Raw genomic sequence first — 19,399 nt, forward strand, 5'->3', positions numbered from 1 at the left:
AGCAAAGATGGCGTCCACATGATGTAAGGGTTTAGTGGATGTTTCTTCTTCTTCCACCTCCTTTTTTTCTTTTTTTTTCTTTTTTTTTAGACGGAGTCTGGCTCTGTCGCCAGGCTGGAGTGAGTGGTGCGATCTCCGCTACTGCAAGCTCCGCCTCCCGGGTTCACGCCATTCTCCTGCCTCAGCCTCCAGGGTAGCTGGGACTACAGGAGCCGCCACTACGCCCGGCTAATTTTTTGTATTTTTAGTAGAGACAGGTTTCACTGTGTTAGCCAGGATGGTCTAGATCTCCTGACCTCGTGATCCGCCCGCCTCGGCCTCCCAAAGTGCTGGGATTACAGGCGTGAGCCTCCCCGCCTGGCCATAAAGGCGACTTTTAAATTAAAAATAATCGATGGGGAAGGTCTTTTAGAAAACATCGTCTAAATTCCAAAGGCCGTAAAGGAAAAGTCTGAACATTTTAACTGTAAAAAATCTAACCTACACATGGAAATCAAACAAGAGACTGGGAGGAACTTCCAAACTGTAAAACGTAAAAACAAAAAAAGTAGACTCTTTGTCTACTGTTTATTTGATAGACAAAGGGTCCTGAAAATCTGAGAGGAAATATGTAAAACCCCAATATGAAAAGGGAAGGAAGTGTTTCATTAAAAAAGAAATTCAAATAAATAATCAATAGATGAAAAGATACTCTACTTCTTTATTGACCAGAGAAATGCAAATTAAAGTAATGACATATGAATTTCCAGTTATCAGTGAGTGACAGTATCCAGTATTGGAGAAGATGTGTAGAAATTGGCACTCTCATACTACTGTAGGGGTGTTTCAAGTGTTTCAACCTTTTCAGGAAGCAGTTTTATATACCTATTAACATCGTAAGTCCACACATCTAGTGGCATAACCGTCCCACTCCCACAAAACTGACTTACAGAGATACGTGCATGTCTGAACAAAGATACATCTACAGGTACCATTGTGGCACCTTTTGTAACATAAATAGTTGGGGAAACCATTTGAATTGTTCATCAACTCAAAATAGACAAATTGTGAAATCCTCACAAAATGTAGTATATGTGTGTATGTTTATATAAATTGCTTTTAAAGTTTGGAAAAATACACAGAATACTTTTAACCATAGTATGGCACACGCTATTGATTAGTAATCAATCCCATTCCTAATTCCCTTAACATTTTGACGCATTTGCTTAGAAAGTCGTTGCACTTTCCAGCCTCTCTTGCACAGAGGAGTGGTGACATCCTAACCAATAATTTAAAAAATCTCAGATTTTCTGGAAATTTCTTGGAAAGCTCTTATTTTCTTGATAAATAGGATAGACAAGAGAAGCACTTTCAGAATGGCAGGATAAGAAGCTCTGAAAATCTGTTCCTCCAGAATGGCGACGTGAACACCAGCAAAACTGTTGAAAAATGAATGGAGCCTCAGAGACCTTTGGGGCATCATCAAGAGGATCTACACAGGCACAGTGGGAATCACAGAAAGAAAAATAAGGGGACACAAATACTATTTGAAGAAATAATGGGTGTAAATTCCCCAAATTTGATGAAAAAGATCCATCTATATCTCCGAAAGCTTAATAAATGAATATTCATTTATTCATTTATTGTCGTTTATTCATTTATTCTCAAAATAGAATAAATGAAAGGAGAGCCGTACCTGCACACACTGTAGTCAAACAATCAAAGGGAAAGTAGGAGTCCTGGAAGCAGCAAGAGCGAGATGAGTCATCAGGCAAATCAGCCATCCTCAAAATAATAGAACCTGTTCACCTGAAACTGAAATGAGTCATCAGGTAAATCAGCCCTCGATAAAATAACAGCACCTGTTGACCAGAAGCCATGGGGCCAACGGGCAGTGAGATGACACAGTCAGGGCACTGAAGGAAAACACTGCCAACCAAGAATTCTGTATCCAGAAAACATGCTTCCCGAAAGACAGAAGTATTACAGCTCTTTAGAATTTGTCTAGCAGGTTTTCTATTACCCTCCCCCATTTATTAATTCATTAAAATTTAAAATATATCTTAGCCTTTTGGCTAAGAACAAATGTCAAAAAGAAAGAGAAATTAAGACATTCTTGGATAAACAACACCGAGATAATTCATAAGCCTGTCATAAGAAATACTGAAGGAAGTCTCTTGGGTCAAAGTCAAAGAACACTAGTAACTCAAATCCACATTATACACAGAATTAAGGTAAGTACAAAAAAGTGTTTTAGTAGGTATAAAATTAAAACTACAAATAATAAAAAGAATTAGCAGAATTTTTCCGTCTGAATGGGGCTTAAAATACGGAAGCTGCCTTTGTAGGGTGAATTTGGGACTCTCAGTTTTCACTTCACCCACTTCTGTGTTGTTTGCATTTGTTAAAAGGAGATATTTTACTTTCCCAATTAAAATTATCTTTCTAATCTTTATAAACAATTATTTAATTCCAATAAATCTTCTCTATATTGCTTTACTAGTGAGTTCTATTAAGATTTTGAAGCGCAGACAATTCCCCTACAATATAAAGTATCTCCAGGCACAGAGAAGACAGGGGTTTTACAATGGTTTCTAGAATAGTGCAGTTTTTAAGCGAGAACCTAATGTAACACAAAAACTATAGCCCGATGTTATTTGCAGGTATAGATGCAAAATTACTAAAAATACTATTAACAAGTTGAATCCTTAGAGTGTTAAAAGAGTATCACTCCATGAAGGAGTTGGTTGTGATGTGGAGCTATGAGGTACTTTTTTATGATACAATATAAAAGTTTATGGTACTTTTATGGTACATTGTGAGACAGTGTTTTCATCTGGCATCATACTAGCAGGTCTACGGAGAAAAGTCACAGGATTGTCTCAGTCAAAAAGACATTTCATTAACCCAAATCTCATCCCTGAAAAACACTGTTAGTTATCTAGAGAAAGAAGAAAATTGTCCCAATACAGTCACCTCTTTGCCGTATTCAGCCAACAGCAGACGTGACAGAAGCCTGAAGAACTCCCTGCTACAGGCACAGGCACAGGCACAGGCACTCTGTCATCCTGATTATGTAACCTTGTCCTACAGTGTCCTGCCAGTGGGATAGATACAAAACAAATAAAAGCACTGGCTTCTGAAAGAAGTGCACAGAAATGTCATTATTTTCAAACAACATGTTCCCGTATTTAAAATTTGATGTTGGTTGGGCATCTAACAGTATTATGGCCAGAGGACTCAGACCACAGCTGCATCCCTGTGAGGCACAGATTCTCCAGGGCACGCAGGTCCCACGTGGGATGTGCACACTCAGGTAAGCTGCACAGACGAGGCTATCCTCAGCCCAGGGGAGCCAGAGGCCTGCTCTGCCTCTCCACCATGATGCTTCCTGTTCTCACCCCACCAAAGCCAAGGCTTCAATTTCAGTCTGCGGGGAGCTGACTCTGCCCCTGTCAAGCACTAGGAGAAGGAACCAGTAAGCAAGGAAACTTGTGGACCCCAGTGGCTGTCTGTCTCCGCCAGGCCTGGCTGGGCCCACAACAGGAGAACAGGGTGCAGGGGTCTGGACAGCTCAGTTTCTGCCCAGGAAATTGTCCCTGCCACCTCACACTGGCCACTGGAAAGGAAAGACAGGAGGAGAGGGCGTGCTAATTCACCCATGAGCCAGTCTCGTTCTCCATTGTCAGTTCTTACCTCGAGGGGTGCAAAAAACCAGAGGGAGGCAAAGGCTCCTGAAGCTTCTGCCTGAGGCCAATGCTCCTTCTTGGTTCAGGAGAGGTGCAGCGTTAGGTGCAGCACAACCAATGACTTGCTCACGTGGCTAATAAATTGTCAAGAGAAAAACTGGGTTGAAATGCAATATATAGTATGGAGTCTCATTTTTGTATACATACAAGTATAGAATGGCATAACTCAAAATCTGCAAGTCATTTGGTTGGATTATAAATGACTTTTATTTTCTTCATTTCTCATCATATTTTCTATTATACATATTCATTGCTTATATACAAGTATAAAATTGCAATCTATGAATTAAGAACTTCTATATATTGCCAGTTAGAAGACAGAATGAAAAATATTCTCTTCATTCTAACCACACACACACAAAAAGCTCCACAAATTACCTGCAGACTACAGTCATAGAAGGTGGAAGAGGGCCTGTATGAAGGAAATAATTAATACATGAAAGAAGAAACTAGTCAGTGTGGAGCTCTACTGTGTCCCGGGATCAACAAAGACAAGATATCTTTAAAATCGTCTTCCAAATTTACCCTAACGTAAAACAAATCCAATAAAACCCTAATGTAATTTTTTAAGAATTTAAATGTGGAATAATTCCAAAGAATAACTTTTTCTTGGTTTTCTACAGCCAGAATATAAACACTTTTAAAAAATAAAAACAGAGATTAACTTTTCAGAATTGGTCGACTCTTTCTTTCCTTTTATTTTTCTTTCATGGAATTTTCCAGTTAATTTGAGAAAGTGGGATAGAATTCCGATGTTGAATTTTCCTTCTGGCCCCACTCATGTGGCAGGTGGTGATTCAGATACTACTGAGGGCTACTCAGACAAACCTTCTCATCAGACATCAAGAGGCTGTTGCACCAGGAGGGCTGGTACCCTGTCTAGAGGGGGTTAGCATGTGGCTGATGTTGTATTACATTAAACCCTACTCCAAACAAATTCATGGCAATACAGCTGGAGTTCCCCTTTGTCCAACCAGTGCCAAAGGGCAGGACAGTCCCTCACCCACGTTCTTAACTGTGGGTTGGCAACATGTCCCTGGATGTGTTTGCTGGCACAGTGACAGGTGCTAGCAACCAGGGTGTTGACATGGCCCAGCTTCACCCTCACCAGGTCACTGACTAGAAACCCTGGGGGCCACCACTGCGGGAATCAGCCTTCGAAACGATGGCCAACAGCAGCTAATAATAAACTAATAATCTGGGCTACATGAGAAGGAAGAAGGCATTGGTTGGTGGGTCACCCACCTTCTCAAAACACATTATAAAAAGCCCTGTGTTTCCACAGGATTGTCCTCCCAGGCTGGCAGCGGGACCCCAGCGGCACCATGTCTGCCCTGGGAGTCACTGTGGCCCTGTTGGTGTGGGTGGCTGTCCTTCTGCTGGTGTCCATCTGGAGGCAGGTGCACAGCAGCTGGAATCTGCCCCCAGGCCCTTTCCCACTTCCCATCATTGGGAACCTCTTCCAGTTGGAATGGAAGAATATTCCCAAGTCCTTCACCCTGGTAAGAGAAATAGTGTTGATTTTAGGGAGAATAACTCAGGAATTGGATCTGGTATGTGTGTATTCAACTGCTTTGCAGACAAATTGTGGTTGTTCAATACCAGCCTGTTGTGAGTTAACTGAATTGACAGCATCCTGGAGCGACACTCAAAATGTGTCGCTTGCGGTGCAACTGGAGCCCGGAGCCCGTGTGCCAGGCCCTGGAGGCCCCCGCCGGTGCCTCGTCCTGGGGCTGATGGTGGGGAGGCCGGCGAGGCCGGGCTGGTGCGAGGCCGGGAATAACCGCGCTGGCGGCCAGATGCGCACCCGCTGGGCGTCAGCCTGTGTTTGCCAAAGCAGGAGTTGAAACGTGAAGTGTTGGACCAGCCCGTGTGGCACCAATACCTGCCGCCTACGACTGTAGTGAACACTGAATGGGCCAACAAATCTAAACGTTAAATGAACTGATAAAGAACGCCCTCAGCATGGAGCAGGCGCTGGTGTTCGCGCTCTTGGGCGCGCGCTCTGCGGGGCTCGGGCTGGCGGCGGGCAGGAGGCACTGGCTCAAGCTCGGGCTCCCGCGCCAGAACCGGGTCCAGAACCTCGACTCCGGAAGCGGGCAACGGGGTGGTTGGTGGGCGCGCCTTAGGGAACGGACTTGAGCCGGAGTCCGCGGAGTTGCCCGAATCCAGGCGGGTGGGGTGCGGGGCAACTGGAGTCCCCGCGCGCCCTGCAGACGCAGCAGCCTCTTGTGGGGAGGGTCTCCCCCACCTGGGGCTGGACAAAGGCAGCCTTTCCCCACATCCCTCTGGGTTCTCTAGAGCAACAGCAATACCCGCCTGGCAGGGGTGTGGCTTAGAGCCCCGCACCTCCTCGCCGGGCCGCGGGCCTGACTTCCAGCCTCGGGTCTCCGCAGCTGGCCCAGCGCTTCGGGCCGGTGTTCACGCTGTACCTGGGCTCGCGGCGCGTGGTGGTTGTGCACGGCTACAAGGCGGTGAAGGAAGTGCTGCTGGACTACAAGGACGAGTTCTCGGGCAGAGGCGACATCCCCGCGTTCCAAGCGCACAGGGACAGGGGTGAGTCCGCGTCCCCGGCACGGGGCGGGGGGCACATACCACGCCCCGGGACAGTTACGGGCGCCAGCCACGTCGGCGATGGCCAAATACTAAACTAACAGTAATGTTACAGTAACAGCATCCGAAGGATGATATCAGGATTCGGGCGATGGCCCCCGCGCGTTGCCTGCGGCGCGAGGCGCCCTGAGTCGCCCAGGAGTCGGGCCTCTCAGCGACCGGGCGAGTTCACAGGGATGGGCGGGGCTGCTTCTGAGCAGGAGTCGCCTCCCCCACCCGCCCCGCTCCGCCTCTGGGCCCGCAGGCTCCTCCCGGGAGCGCTTTCCCCTCCCGTTCAACCGCCTGGGCACTGGTGGCTTCGTCCACCGAGGTCCCCTCGCCCACGCTGAGGCGTCGGAAGCTGCGGACACTGCTCGCCTCGGGGCTTTGCTCAGCGCAGCTGGTGACCTCCAGAGAGGGAGCCTCTGACCCGCTGGGGGGGATGTCCTGAGACCGGGAAGGGGGAAGGGACCCACTGAAATTCCATCTCCCAGCCTCACCTCTGCTGTCTCCTCCACACTTCCTGTCTCCAGAGCCCCAGTTCAGCAAATCCAGAAAGCGGCCTGTTCCCTCTCTAGGGAGAGGAAGCTTGGGGTCTGGAGGTCTGGCTCGTCTTTATCTGAGCATTCTCCCAGCCTCCTGGCTTCAGACCCCAGCAAGGCGGGGCTGCCGGCCGGCTCCCCTCTTCCTGCTTGCAGACCCGGCCTGCTGCTGCTTTCTCCTTCCTCCCTCCCTGGCCTGCGGTTTCAAAGTAGATTAGAAATAACATAGTGTCCCACATGGAAGCCTCTATGAAAATAAACCGTCAGTCCAGCTGCACCCCTGCCCTACCCACCTCATCTCATGTGGCCCCGCCCCTCTCAGGCCGGACAGCCTTGCTTCTGGAGCACGTGAGCACAGCTTTGCCAGGCACTTTCTGAGCGCCCTGCAGGTGCCTCCTAGGAGTGGTCAGTGGTCAATCAGCTAATGAAGCTGCGTAGGACATGACCCTTGTTTACTGCAGAATGCCCAGAGCTGGCAGAATGTCTTATATGCGGGAGGTACCCAAAATGTATTTATGGAGGAAGTGATGATGGATAAGAGGAAGACAGAGAGCCAGAGACAGAGGGGGAAGGGGCCCCTGAGGTGTAAATGAGCTATGGCTGGGAGTGTGCAGGGGAACAGGGATAATTTCAAGGTTCCTATCTGGGAGAAAATAAAAAGGTTTATAGTTGGTTGAGATAAGGGTGGGAATAAGTGAATATTTATTCCCTTATATAGAAAGGGAAAGAGGTGGGAGGTGTTCTTGGAGAGGCCATATGTGGTTTCATGTAGCATGGGGAAGACTCAGCAGAAAGGAAAAAGAAAGAAGGCAAATTGACAGCATGAAGAAAAGCACCCAGGAGAGGCTACATGTGATGAAGAAACCGCAGTGCAGACTGTGAGGGCCCCAGAAAGGCTCCTCCCCAAAACCTGACCAGTGGCCGGTGCTGGCAGCTCCCAGGCTGGGACATGCCTCTGTCTCTCTGTCCCTCTGTTCCCTCTGTCACTTGTTTACACCCCTGCAAACCCTGCTGTGCTCTCCCAGGCCCTCTCTAGCTCGTTTCTCCCCAAAATGGGTACTTGGAATAACCCTCTCCTGTCCCCTCTGCCTTAGGAATTACTTTCAATAATGGACCTACCTGGAAGGACATCCGGCGGTTTTCCCTGACCACCCTCCGGAACTATGGGATGGGGAAACAGGGCAACGAGAGCCGGATCCAGAGGGAGGCCCACTTCCTGCTGGAAGCGCTCAGGAAGACCCAAGGTGCGTATCTGCTGCAGGGCCCAGTCCTCATGCAGACCAGGGGAGCAGGGAGCCCTGGTTGGGACTCCTAGACTGCATCTGAACCACAGGGACCTACGGACAAGGAGAGGGTCCCGTGAGTCCACAGATACTGTGTTTTACAACTCTAGTTTCCAGCTACACACTTCAGGGAGCAAGGGTGGCCATTAAACACATGACTTGTATCCTAAATACTGTCAAAAAGCAAAGGAAACTCAAACAGATTCAGACATTCACTATCTTTTGTAAATCGCCAGTTATCAGGGCACCTTCTCACGGGCCTTGGTGAACCTCAGCAGGTGACTGAGCCGGTGGAGGAGTCTCCTCGTGTCCATCTTCTGATTACGCCGACTGCCTGTTTTCCAGGCCAGCCTTTCGATCCCACCTTCCTCATCGGCTGCGCGCCCTGCAACGTCATAGCCGACATCCTCTTCCGCAAGCATTTTGACTACAACGATGAGAAGTTTCTGAGGCTGATGTATTTGTTTAATGAGAACTTCCAACTGCTCAGCACTCCCTGGCTCCAGGTGAAGCCACTTTCCTCTTTCATCAATCATCAACTGTATAGTTTACATTAGAAAAAGAAGGAAAATTCAGGTTATATGTGATAGACAGGACTGCAAAAGCCAAAGAACATAGCTTCAAAGGGTGTTTGATTAGACATCCTAAATATTACTCCCAGAGACATCTCTGGGGCCCTACGCACCCCGTTTCGTAACGTCAGGATGCGTATTGACCTGTGTGTGCACATTTGCCGTGCAGAGTGTGCACTGCTGAGGAGAATGGTGCCTAGGAAGGACACTGTTGACCCAAAATATTCTGAATAAACAATGACTACAGCCACAAATTCAGGTTTGGAGAATGTGTTGTTGGTCCAACACACAGAATTATGTTGCATCCAGAAGAAAATAGTAAAATACTTTTTTCCCTCTCTAGCTTTACAATACTTTCCCCAGCTTACTACACTTCTTGCCTGGAAGCCATAGAAAAGTCATGAAAAATGTGGCTGAAATAAAGGAGTATGTGTCTGAAAGGGTGAAGGAGCACCTTCGATCTCTGGACCCCAACTGCCCCCAGGATCTCACCGACTGCCTGCTTGTGGAAATGGAGAAGGTAGGCTTGACCCTCCCATGATGTGGGCTCTCCGGGGTGGGCAGGGAGCACACGATTTCAGATTTACAGTGTGACCTGCACTCGCTGGTGTCCAGGCCTTCCAGTGCAGCACGCTCTTACTTTCACACACACACTCTTGGCTTCAGCATGACCACGGGATGCAAGTCATCCTGTCTGGCTGCCAAGCTGGCCTGGGGCTTTGGGATGGTGTGGGTGGGCCCCTTAGCCCTCTCCAGGTCCCGCTGCTCAACGCTTTCTAGTCCACAGACTTTGAGAATTGCATTTTGTCTGAGGAGAAGCCCTCGGCCTTCCTTGTGGGCATGTACTCCCCAGCTGTGCACAGGTGCAAGACTTCCAGCCCTCCCCAGCTTCATCCACCTGCAGCCGCTCAGGACCCTGATCCCCTGCCTCCTTCCCAGCTTGGAGAAGCTTCTTGTGTCTTTGTCTTGTCCTTTCCTGTGGCTTGTGGCTCAAGAACAACATGTGGAGCCCACACTGATTTCCCGGGGCTGTCTGAGCATCTCCTCCACCAGTTTGGCCCCTCATGGCAGCAGACACTAGCCCTGTAGCAGGAGGGGTCAGCAGGAGCCGTTTAGCTCCTGCCTGAGCTATGACCAAGGTCAGGGGGATGTCGCCTCTCCCAGGGTGGCCCTCATGCTGTTGAGGGAGACAGAGCCCTGTCCTGCCCTCAGCAGGTTTCCAGGGAGCCTCAGTTTCCATGGCTGTGCGGTGGAGACTCTGTCTGTCACAGCTCCAAGTCACAGTTCCACTGGGAGAGCCTCTTGGACACTGTCTCCTGTGTCCCTGTGGAGCTGGGAGGTGGCTGGTTCTGTGCTGAAAGGAGACAAGCAGCTCCTTCTCCTATCTGTCCCTGGCATCACAGGAAAAGCACAGTGCAGAGCCCTTGTACACAATGGACGGTATCACCGTGACTGTGACCGACCTGTTCTTTGCGGGGACAGAGACCACCAGCACCACTCTGAGATATGGGCTCCTGATTCTCATGAAATACCCTGAGATCGAAGGTAGGCAAGTGACTGGAGGGACACCGTGCGTGCGGATGCATCTCCCTGGATGGCCAGCCTTGCACGTTTTAGGCTGCAGCTTTCTGTTTGAAGCTGCTTGTTAACCCTCACGGTGATGTGGTGAGATGGCTGGATGCACTGTTTTGAGGGGAGATGTTGTTGTCTGTGCTGGACACCTGGTACTCTTGCACACTGGTTGGTCCATACCCCACGAAGAAGCCCCTGGTTGCAGAAAACATCCCAACACCAGAGTGGAGAGGTGGCAGGGTCTGCATTCTGCTCCATAAATAACTTATTTATGACAGAGAAGGTAATGTCCCAGTTCCCCCGAGTAAGACCTGGTCTTCTAGGCAGAGCAGCTGGGGAGGTTGGAGCTGGAGGAGAGGGTCCTTGCTGGGGTGTCTTCCTCAAATGCAGATGTGAGGAGGGAAGTCCAGGGAGAAGCAGCTACAGCTGCCCTGGACCCTCGTCATTCCTTCCACAGGGCTCCTCCCAGCGGCACCTGGGGCAGTTGGGACTCTGTGCCTGGAGGAGGTGTGAGGGGTCTGGGCCTAGGTGGGCAGAGGGTTGTGCCCTGAGAAGCACCCATCTGGGCCAAGTAGAGGTGATGTGAGGGCACCCGCGTGCAAACAGGCCAGTCAGGGCTGGCTCCAAGTAAAGGGGAGGAAAGGGAGCTGCAGCCTGGCTGGAGAGTGCCCGGGGGCCCAGAGCCCCTGCCTGTCACTGGGCTGGACACAGGGCTGGGCAGCCTCTGCCCGAGGCAGTTCACAGCCGGAGTGGTGTGTGCCGCCCTCCTCGGAAAGCTGCTGCTAATGGTCACTTGTGGTCTTAAGGCTCATCAGTTCCTGAAAGCAGGAATTATAGGCTATGAAGTTATTTCCCCCAAGAAAGTTGACATGTGATGGACCCAGGGTCAGACCCTGGCTTTTCTTGTTATTTTCCTCTTCCTCTTCCTTCTCCTCTTCTTCTTCTTCCTCTTCTTCTTTTTCGAGGGGACAGGGTCTCACTCTGCTGCCCAGGCTGTGCAGTGATGCAGTCATGGCTCACTGTAGCTTCTACCTCTTGGGCTCAATTGATCCTCCCACCTCAGCCTCCCAAGTAACTGGGCCACAGGTGTGCACCACCACACCCAGCTGATTAAAATGTAAAAGAAAAAATATTTTGCCTGGGCACGGTGGCTCATGCCTGTAATCCTGGCACTTTGGGAGGCAAAGGCAGGTGATCACGAGGTCAGGAGTTCGAGACCAGCCTGGCCAACATGGTGAAACCCCGTCTCTCCTAAAATACAAAAAAATAGCTGGGTGTTGTTGCATGCGCCTGTAGTCCCAGCTACTTGGGAGGCTGAAGCAGGAGAATCGCTTGAACCCCAGAGGCACAGGGTGCACTGATCGGAGATCGCACCCCACTGCACTCAAGTCTGGCAACAGAGCAAGAATCCGTCTCAAAAAAAAAAAAAATTTGTAGAGACAGGTTGTTACTATGTTTCGTCGGCTGGTCTTGAACTCCTGGGCTCAAGTGGTCCTCCTGTCTTGGCCTCCCAGAAGTGCTGGGGTTACAGGTGTGGCCACCATGCCCCATCCCTGGCCTTTGCTTTTTCAATCACATGGAAATATGGAGGGTCAAGGAGCCAAAAGTTTAGGGAAGGAATCATTGCATGGATCTGCAGCGATTATAAGAGAACTTTCAACTACTCTGCACTAGGGGAACCATGGACTCAAAAAATGTTTTAAATTATTATTTATGAGGAGGTTCCAATATAGACAAAAGGAAAATAAATATGATTGACATGCATATATCCATTGCCAAATTTAACATTTATTAACATTTTGCAATACTTATGTCAGAACTCTTCAAAAGAAAATGTGTTACAGAGCCAGCCAAAGTCCACCTCCTCATATCTCCCCACCTCTCTCCCCAGAGATGGCTCCAGAATTGCTGTGTGGCTTTGCACCTTTAACAGTTATTAATTATCAGCACAATGTTCATATTATTGCTGTTTGTGTTTAATATTTCACCTGGGTACTACAGTACATAACATTTTGCAGCTTGTTTTTTTTCACTCAACATATGATGACGTTCCATGGGAAACTCCAAATACGGGAAGGCTAGGCAACTTGCCCAAGGCAGCTGTGACCTCTGTCAGAAAGACAGAGACTTTCAGACTTCAAGAAGTAGACCCTGCATGTCTGATTCTGCTCTGTAAATTCCCTTCATACTCAGAAGCATTCAGTACACAAGCCTGGAGTAATTATCAATGCAAAGATTACCCTCCCAGAAGAAATTTCCAAAACACTTTCATTATCTTCTACTCATTGCATGAAGAGAACTGAATAAGCCATCATCAACTAAGATAATGGATGCCAAAACATCCTGTAAATAACCTCATAGAGCTTAACTCTCACTAAGTTTTTGGAGAATTTTCCAGTAATGCAAAGGACCTAGGGAAACTTAAGCACTGCTTAGGATGCTCCGTAAACATCTTCTGGCTGGGTAGGGGAGTGGATGGATGGGGGTGGACAGACGGATGGATGGATGGATGGATGGATGGATGGATGGATGGATGGATGGTTGGATGGATGGGTGGGTGGATGGATGGGTGGGTGGGTGAATGGGAGGGTAGATGGCTGGCTGGGTGGGTGGGTGGATGGTTGGGTGGGTGGGTGGTTGGTGGATGGATGGAGTGTCGATGGATGGATGGAGGAGTGGATGGATGTGTAGGTGGGCAGTTGGATAAAGGGTGATTGAATAGATGGGTGGATGATGGGTGGATGTCCAACTGGCCAGGAACCAATCCCTTAAATTTGTCCCATTCATATCCTGGCAGAGAAGCTCCATGAAGAAATTGACAGGGTGATTGGGCCAAGCCGAATCCCCGCCATCAAGGATAGGCAAGAGATGCCCTACATGGATGCTGTGGTGCATGAGATTCAGCGGTTCATCACCCTCGTGCCCTCCAACCTGCCCCATGAAGCAACCCGAGACACCATTTTCAGAGGATACATCATCCCCAAGGTCCAGTGTGAGCCTAGAGCACACAGCATGAACACCATCTTATCAGCTAACCGCCTTCATGCCAGGGAGCAAGATGGGGGCCCCAAGACCCTTCCCTTTGGCAGGGGTCACCGAGTGGAGAGGCTGCCCCCCACTCCCACCCTGTTGAGTGCTGCTTCCCCAGGAGTGCTCAGATTGGCCTGGTGACCAGAAAGGTGGAGGAAATCTGGAAAAGTGCCTCAGCAGTTAATGCCTGGGACTGTAGTGAATTCTAATGCCAGGAACAATCACAACCAGTTCTGGGGTTAATCCTGTGAGATTAGGGCTTTCATCTTCATTTAGACCTGACCCCTGACTGCTTTCTATCTAATCCTTCACTAAGCAACTCCCTCAGTTGAAAATATACTATCTTCTATAGCATAATATTCAAAACAACATTCTTCACTGGGGGTTTCCAGGTGAAAGCCCACATTTTGTTAACATGACTCACTGAGACAGTTTTTGCTTCTTCTAGGGCACGGTTGTAGTGCCAACTCTGGACTCTGTTTTGTATGACAACCAAGAATTTCCTGATCCAGAAAAGTTTAAGCCAGAACACTTCCTGGATGAAAATGGGAAGTTCAAGTACAGTGACTATTTCAAGCCATTTTCCGCAGGTGAGAAAGATCAGAGGCAGCACCTTCCCTAGAGGAGCAGCCCACACTCCTCATGTCCACTCCACATGTGCTCTGCCCTTGTCCCAGGCACCCACTGACACCCGGAACCTCACTGTGTGCCCTGTTTCTATTGACAACATGACCCACATGTACTCTTCCCTGTTCAGGGAAGTTACATAACATCTTTCAGCAGCGATCCTGGGAATGAAGTGTTGTAGGTGGAATTTTTTCCCCCAAAGACTAGATATTTTACATCATTCATTGCTAAATTCTGTTTCTATTTTAACAAGACTTAGTGAAAAGCTCTCAAAGCCATATTATCCAATTCTCCCTAATTGTAAACCAGAGCTACTAAACAAAACCTAACCTTTGGTTACCTAGAATCATCACAGGAAGCATCAAAGCCTTCCTGGGATGTGACTCAGTGACTCTCTTTGAGGCACTTGTCTCCTTCCCAGGGCCTCATCTTAGGGATTGTTGTGGGAAGATCACACAACCAACTCCATACTTTTCACACCCAATGCTGGAGCCCCAGCTTCTAACAGGGCCCTACATCCCTCCTGTAGGAATAACTGGTGAGCACTGGGGGTGCCTTCTTTACTAGGCAGACACGGTCTTCCCAACTTAACACTGGTTTTTGTAGTTGAGCTCTGGATAATTGAGGTTGATGAAGGCTGGTCCCTGAATTAGTCAGTGTCGCTGGTATTCTTCCACTCAAGTACATTTTGTGCTTCTTTTAATAGACAGAGAGGGGTGAGTCCTGCCTTGTGATGGCCATTTGCCCACAGCCTCCTCCTCCCCGCTTCCCCTAGTCTCACTGTTAACAGCGTCGTGTCTCTGAAACTCCCTCAGTGTCTCATCAATACCATTGTTACTTCTAGGAAAACGAGTGTGTGCTGGAGAAGGCCTGGCTCGCATGGAGTTGTTTCTATTGTTGGCTGCCATTTTGCAGCATTTTAATTTGAAGCCTCTCGTTGACCCAAAGGATATCGACCTCAGTCCTGCAAATATTGGGTTTGCCTGTGTCCCACCACGTTACAAACTCTGTGTCATTCCTCGTTCATGAGTGTGAGGAGGACCCCCTGAATCCCCTGCTTTCACACAAGTTTTCAAATGGTTTGAGGTCTGGCTTCCTCAAACCGATTCCTTTCTTTGCATATGAATATTTTAAAATAAATATTTTCCCAGAATATAAATAAATCATCACATGATTATTTTAACTACACGTGAAGTCATGGAATACCTTAATTGTTGAAGTGATTCTCACAGAGAGAGGTTTTTTTTTCCTTTGAGAGTTTCGCTCTTGTTGACCAGGATGAAGTGCAGTGGTGTGATCTTGGCTCACCGCAACCTCTGCATCCTGGGTTCAAGTGATTCTCCTGCCTCAGCCTCCTGAATAGCTGGGATTACAGGCACCCACCACCATGCCAGCTAATTTTTTGTATTTTTAGTAGAGACAGGGTTTTACCATGTTGGTCAGGCTGGTCTTGAACCCCTTACCTTAGGTGATCTACCTACCTCAGTCTCCTGAAGTGCTGGGATTACAGGTGTGAGCCACCGTGCCCAGCCAGAGAGAGGTTTTAAATATATGTTTACTTTAATATTAAGTTGTAACATAACTTTCATATTATTGAAAAGCTCTTCAATCTAGCATCACATCACTTCAGTTTCAGAAACATATTGAGGTGGGGAATTTGTATTAGGTTTCTCTAAAGGGACAGAGACAATAGGATGGATGTATATAAGAAGGGGAGTTTATTAGGAGAATTGACTCACATGATCACAAGGTGAAGTCTCACAATAGGCCGTCTGCAAGTTGAGGAGCAGGGAAGCCAGTTCGAGTCCCAAAACCCCAACAGTAATCCTTTCCTAATGTCAGGATATGCATTGACCTGTATGTGACATTTGCCGTGCAGAGCGTGCACTGCTGAGGAGAATGGTGCCCAGGAAGGACACTGGTGACCCAAAATATTCCACATAAACCATGATTACAGCCACAAATTCAGGTTTGGAGAAAGTTGTTGGATTCACTTTATAGGATAAGTTAATAAATAAGATTTTTCAAACCCAATTGCTCTATCATCCTCACGATTCTGGAAAGGTTGAATGGACAAATGGTATCTTGAAGCTAAAATTAGTTAAACTAACAGAGTCAAGTGGTTTATTTTGGTCAAAAGTTTTTATCACTAGTCTAAATGGTGATTAGATTAACCTCTATGGGAAAACACAAACTAACCCCTTATGAAATAATTACTGTAGTATCTATTCCTTTGATAATACAACATTGTGTATCCCCTGTACTTGTTAGCGCTGATGTGACTCAATAATGCAAGGCCTTGATGCATTTTGCAAATGTACATGTCCACCAGTTGAAGTAGGCTTTCTATGAACCACCAGTTGATAATATTCAGATCTTCCATCACCTGGAACCTAAAGATTGGGTCTTTTGGAGATGACACTAGAGAAAAACTGCCCTTGAGTCTCATTGAAAAAAACCATACCAGGGTCTTCTTACTACTCAACACTGCAGTAAAGCTTCAGTGTCTTCAGCCTTGAGTTCACGTTTCTGGACTAAAGAGAGCTCCCTTGGTTTCTTGGACTTGTCAACCTATAGGTGACTTAAAATTGAGAACATCCAAGGGAAATCTTTCTTAGAAACAGATGGCATCACGAAGTAGACATAGACAGCTTTCCCAAGATGGTGCACCAAGACTTCATTTGACTCTTTTTCATTGACTAAGATTTGTTTTCGTTTTGCATTAATGTAAAGATGTTCAAGCTTCCTCTTTTGTTAGAAACTTTCACTACTCAAACCAAACATCCTTTAAGGTCTACCGTGCAGAGTATAGCCACTCTCACTAACTGAAACAATTGCTGACTATGTCAATTAGATATATGGGAAGAATCCAAAGTAATATTAGAACCTCATCCCATACACATGTGGGTGAGCAATTCAGGAAGCTGACTTTATCAAAAGGTTTGGTATCCTTCCCTTGGCAGATTGGTTGATTTTTTTTTCAGTGTGTAAATATTATCATTCTGTATTTGTTTCTTGATTGTAAAAACATTTGGAGAGCACTGATTATTATAATCAGAGCTAGGAAGATTATCAAATAATGTTCCTGCTGTTATTGTTTTTTATTCTTTATTTTTTAAATTTTTTCTTCTCCATAGGTTCTTGGGGAACAGGTAGTAGGTATCTGGCTACATAAGTAAATTCTTTAGTGGTGATTAAAAAAAAACTTGCTCATGCATGTTTATAGCAGCACATTCACAACTGCAAAAATGTGGAACCAACCCAAATGTCCATGATTCAGTGAGTGGATAAAGAAACTGTAGTATATATATATGATGGACTGAATCCCCTGCTTTCAAACAAGTTTTCAAATGGTTTGAGGTCTGGCTTCCTCAAACTGATTCCTTTCTTTGCATATGAATATTTTAAAATAAATATTTTCCCAGAATACAAATAAATCATCACATGATTATTTTAACTACACGTGAAGCCATAAAAAATAATGAGTTAATGGCATTCACAGCAACCTGGATAGGATTGGAGACTATTATTCTAAATGAAGTAACTCAGGAATGGAAAACCAAACATCGTATGTTCTCGCTCATGAGTAGGAGCTAAGCTATGAGAATGCAAAGGCATAAGAATGGACTTTGGGGACATACCATGGACTTTGGGAACTCACAGGAAAGGGTGGGAAGGGGGTGAGGGATAAAAGACTGCAAATTGAGTTCAGTGTATACTGCTCAGGAGATGGGTGTACCAAAAATCTCACAAATCACCACTAAAGATTGGTTGATATTTATGATCAACTAGTTGGACATTGGGAAGAAGCTACAGAACCAAAGGGATAGACTATAATTACTACCGGTTTACTTTCTCTCTCCTCTCCTCTCCTCTCCTTTCCTCTTTCTTTGACAGAGTCTTGCTCTGTCACCAAGCTGGAGTGCAGTGGCGAGATCTCGGCTCACTGCAGCCTCCACTTCCCAGATTCAAGCGATTCTCCTGCCTCAGCCTCCTGAGCAGCTGGGACTACAGGCAAGCGCCACCACGTCCAGCTAATTTTGTATTTTTAGTAGAGACAGGGTTTCACCATGTTGGCCAGGATGGTCTTGATATCTTGACCTCGTGATCCGTCCAACTCAGCCTCCCAAAGTGTTGGGATTACAGGCGTGAGCCACCACGCCCGGCCTACTACTGGTTTTCTTAAAGTATTCTTTTGCTCTTAATGAAACTGCAAAAGGTTTTCATTTTTAATTGTGAAATCCATGTCTTCTTGAAACATCTCAGATTAATATCCCAGGAGTTCAACCTCTGTGGTACCTTACTGAATTCCATTTTGCAGGCCACACTTATTGCCTTCTGTTCTTTATCCCTTTGAAAAGGTATGTTTTTTTCCCTTGACTATGATGACAACTGTCTCCTTCCATCATTTTGTCAACTCCTGTAACTTTTTCTCTGGTTATAATTCTGCTGTTATGACCTGACACTGAAATGTTTATCTTCAAGGTCTAGAAAAAGCAATGTTTTCTCACAGTATAACTTGATTTTGTACTCTTGGCTTTTCTTGGTATGTCTGAATTGTTCAATGTAATCAGGAAACTTACCATGCTGTTATTAAGAGCCATGTATTCCCCAATCAAGGAACTAGTTTTCTTGTTTACATTCCTCTATAGTATGGTGTACACTCATCACACTCTTCCTGTGTCTGGTTAAAGTACCCTTTTCATCAGGTTTGACTTCCAGTTTATCTAAATGGGTCTTTAACATTCGTATTTCTAGCAGGAACCTTAAAACTTTCAGTCTCTACTTACCTATTACCCAGTTCCAAAGCCATTTCCACATATTTAGATACTGTCACAGCAGTACCACATTCCTGGTAACACAATTTATCTTAGTCTACTTGAGATGCTATAACAAACTATCATAGACTGGATGGCTTTAACAACAGAAATGTACTTCTCACAGTTCCGGAATCTGAAAAGTCCAAGATCAGGAGCTGGCTGATTTGGTTCCTGGTGAGGGCTCTCTTCCTTGTTTGCAGATGGTTGCATTCCTATCATGTCCTCAGATTGTACTTCCTTGGTTCATGCATGTGGGTAAGGTCAGGAGAGGTGGGAAAGGGAAGATTTTCCTGCTTTTATAAGGCCACTGATATCATGAGGGTCCCACCCTTGTGACTTAATCTAATCCCATACCTCGAAATATTACCACACTGGGGGTTAGGGCGTCAACATATGCATTTGAGGAGCGACATAAATATTCAGTCCTTAACACAAAGGGGGTGGTTGTGGTGGCCACGGTCAAATACTCAGGACAGGAATTCATGGTGGAAAGCTGCAGTAGGGAAATAGGAGAGGCACTGGGAAGTGGGCTGTCCTCTCCTCAAGGACAATTGCCTCTTTGTGAATGCAATAATCTTCATCAAATGTTAAAAAAGGGATGGGTAGTAGTAACCTCTACCAGGTTTCCTTTTA

General features: G+C 46.7%; 1 protein-coding gene across 1 annotated transcript; it reads left to right on the forward strand.

Annotated features, from left to right (window-relative positions):
- Positions 1–1,155: 1,155 nt before the first annotated feature.
- On the forward strand, positions 1,156–15,129 carry LOC105511789 (cytochrome P450 2E1). The gene is made up of 10 exons (XM_011941984.1): positions 1,156–1,159; positions 5,047–5,230; positions 6,125–6,284; positions 7,957–8,106; positions 8,491–8,651; positions 9,061–9,237; positions 10,121–10,262; positions 13,087–13,274; positions 13,768–13,909; positions 14,791–15,129. Exons 2-10 carry the CDS (start codon positions 5,054–5,056, stop codon positions 14,973–14,975), a joined length of 1,482 nt encoding a protein of 493 aa, XP_011797374.1. The 5' UTR covers positions 1,156–1,159; positions 5,047–5,053; the 3' UTR covers positions 14,976–15,129.
- Positions 15,130–19,399: the final 4,270 nt, after the last annotated feature.

The sequence above is a fragment of the Colobus angolensis genome, unplaced genomic scaffold (assembly GCF_000951035.1).
Source record: "Colobus angolensis palliatus isolate OR3802 unplaced genomic scaffold, Cang.pa_1.0 Scaffold204, whole genome shotgun sequence".
Taxonomy (NCBI): Eukaryota; Metazoa; Chordata; class Mammalia; order Primates; family Cercopithecidae; genus Colobus; species Colobus angolensis.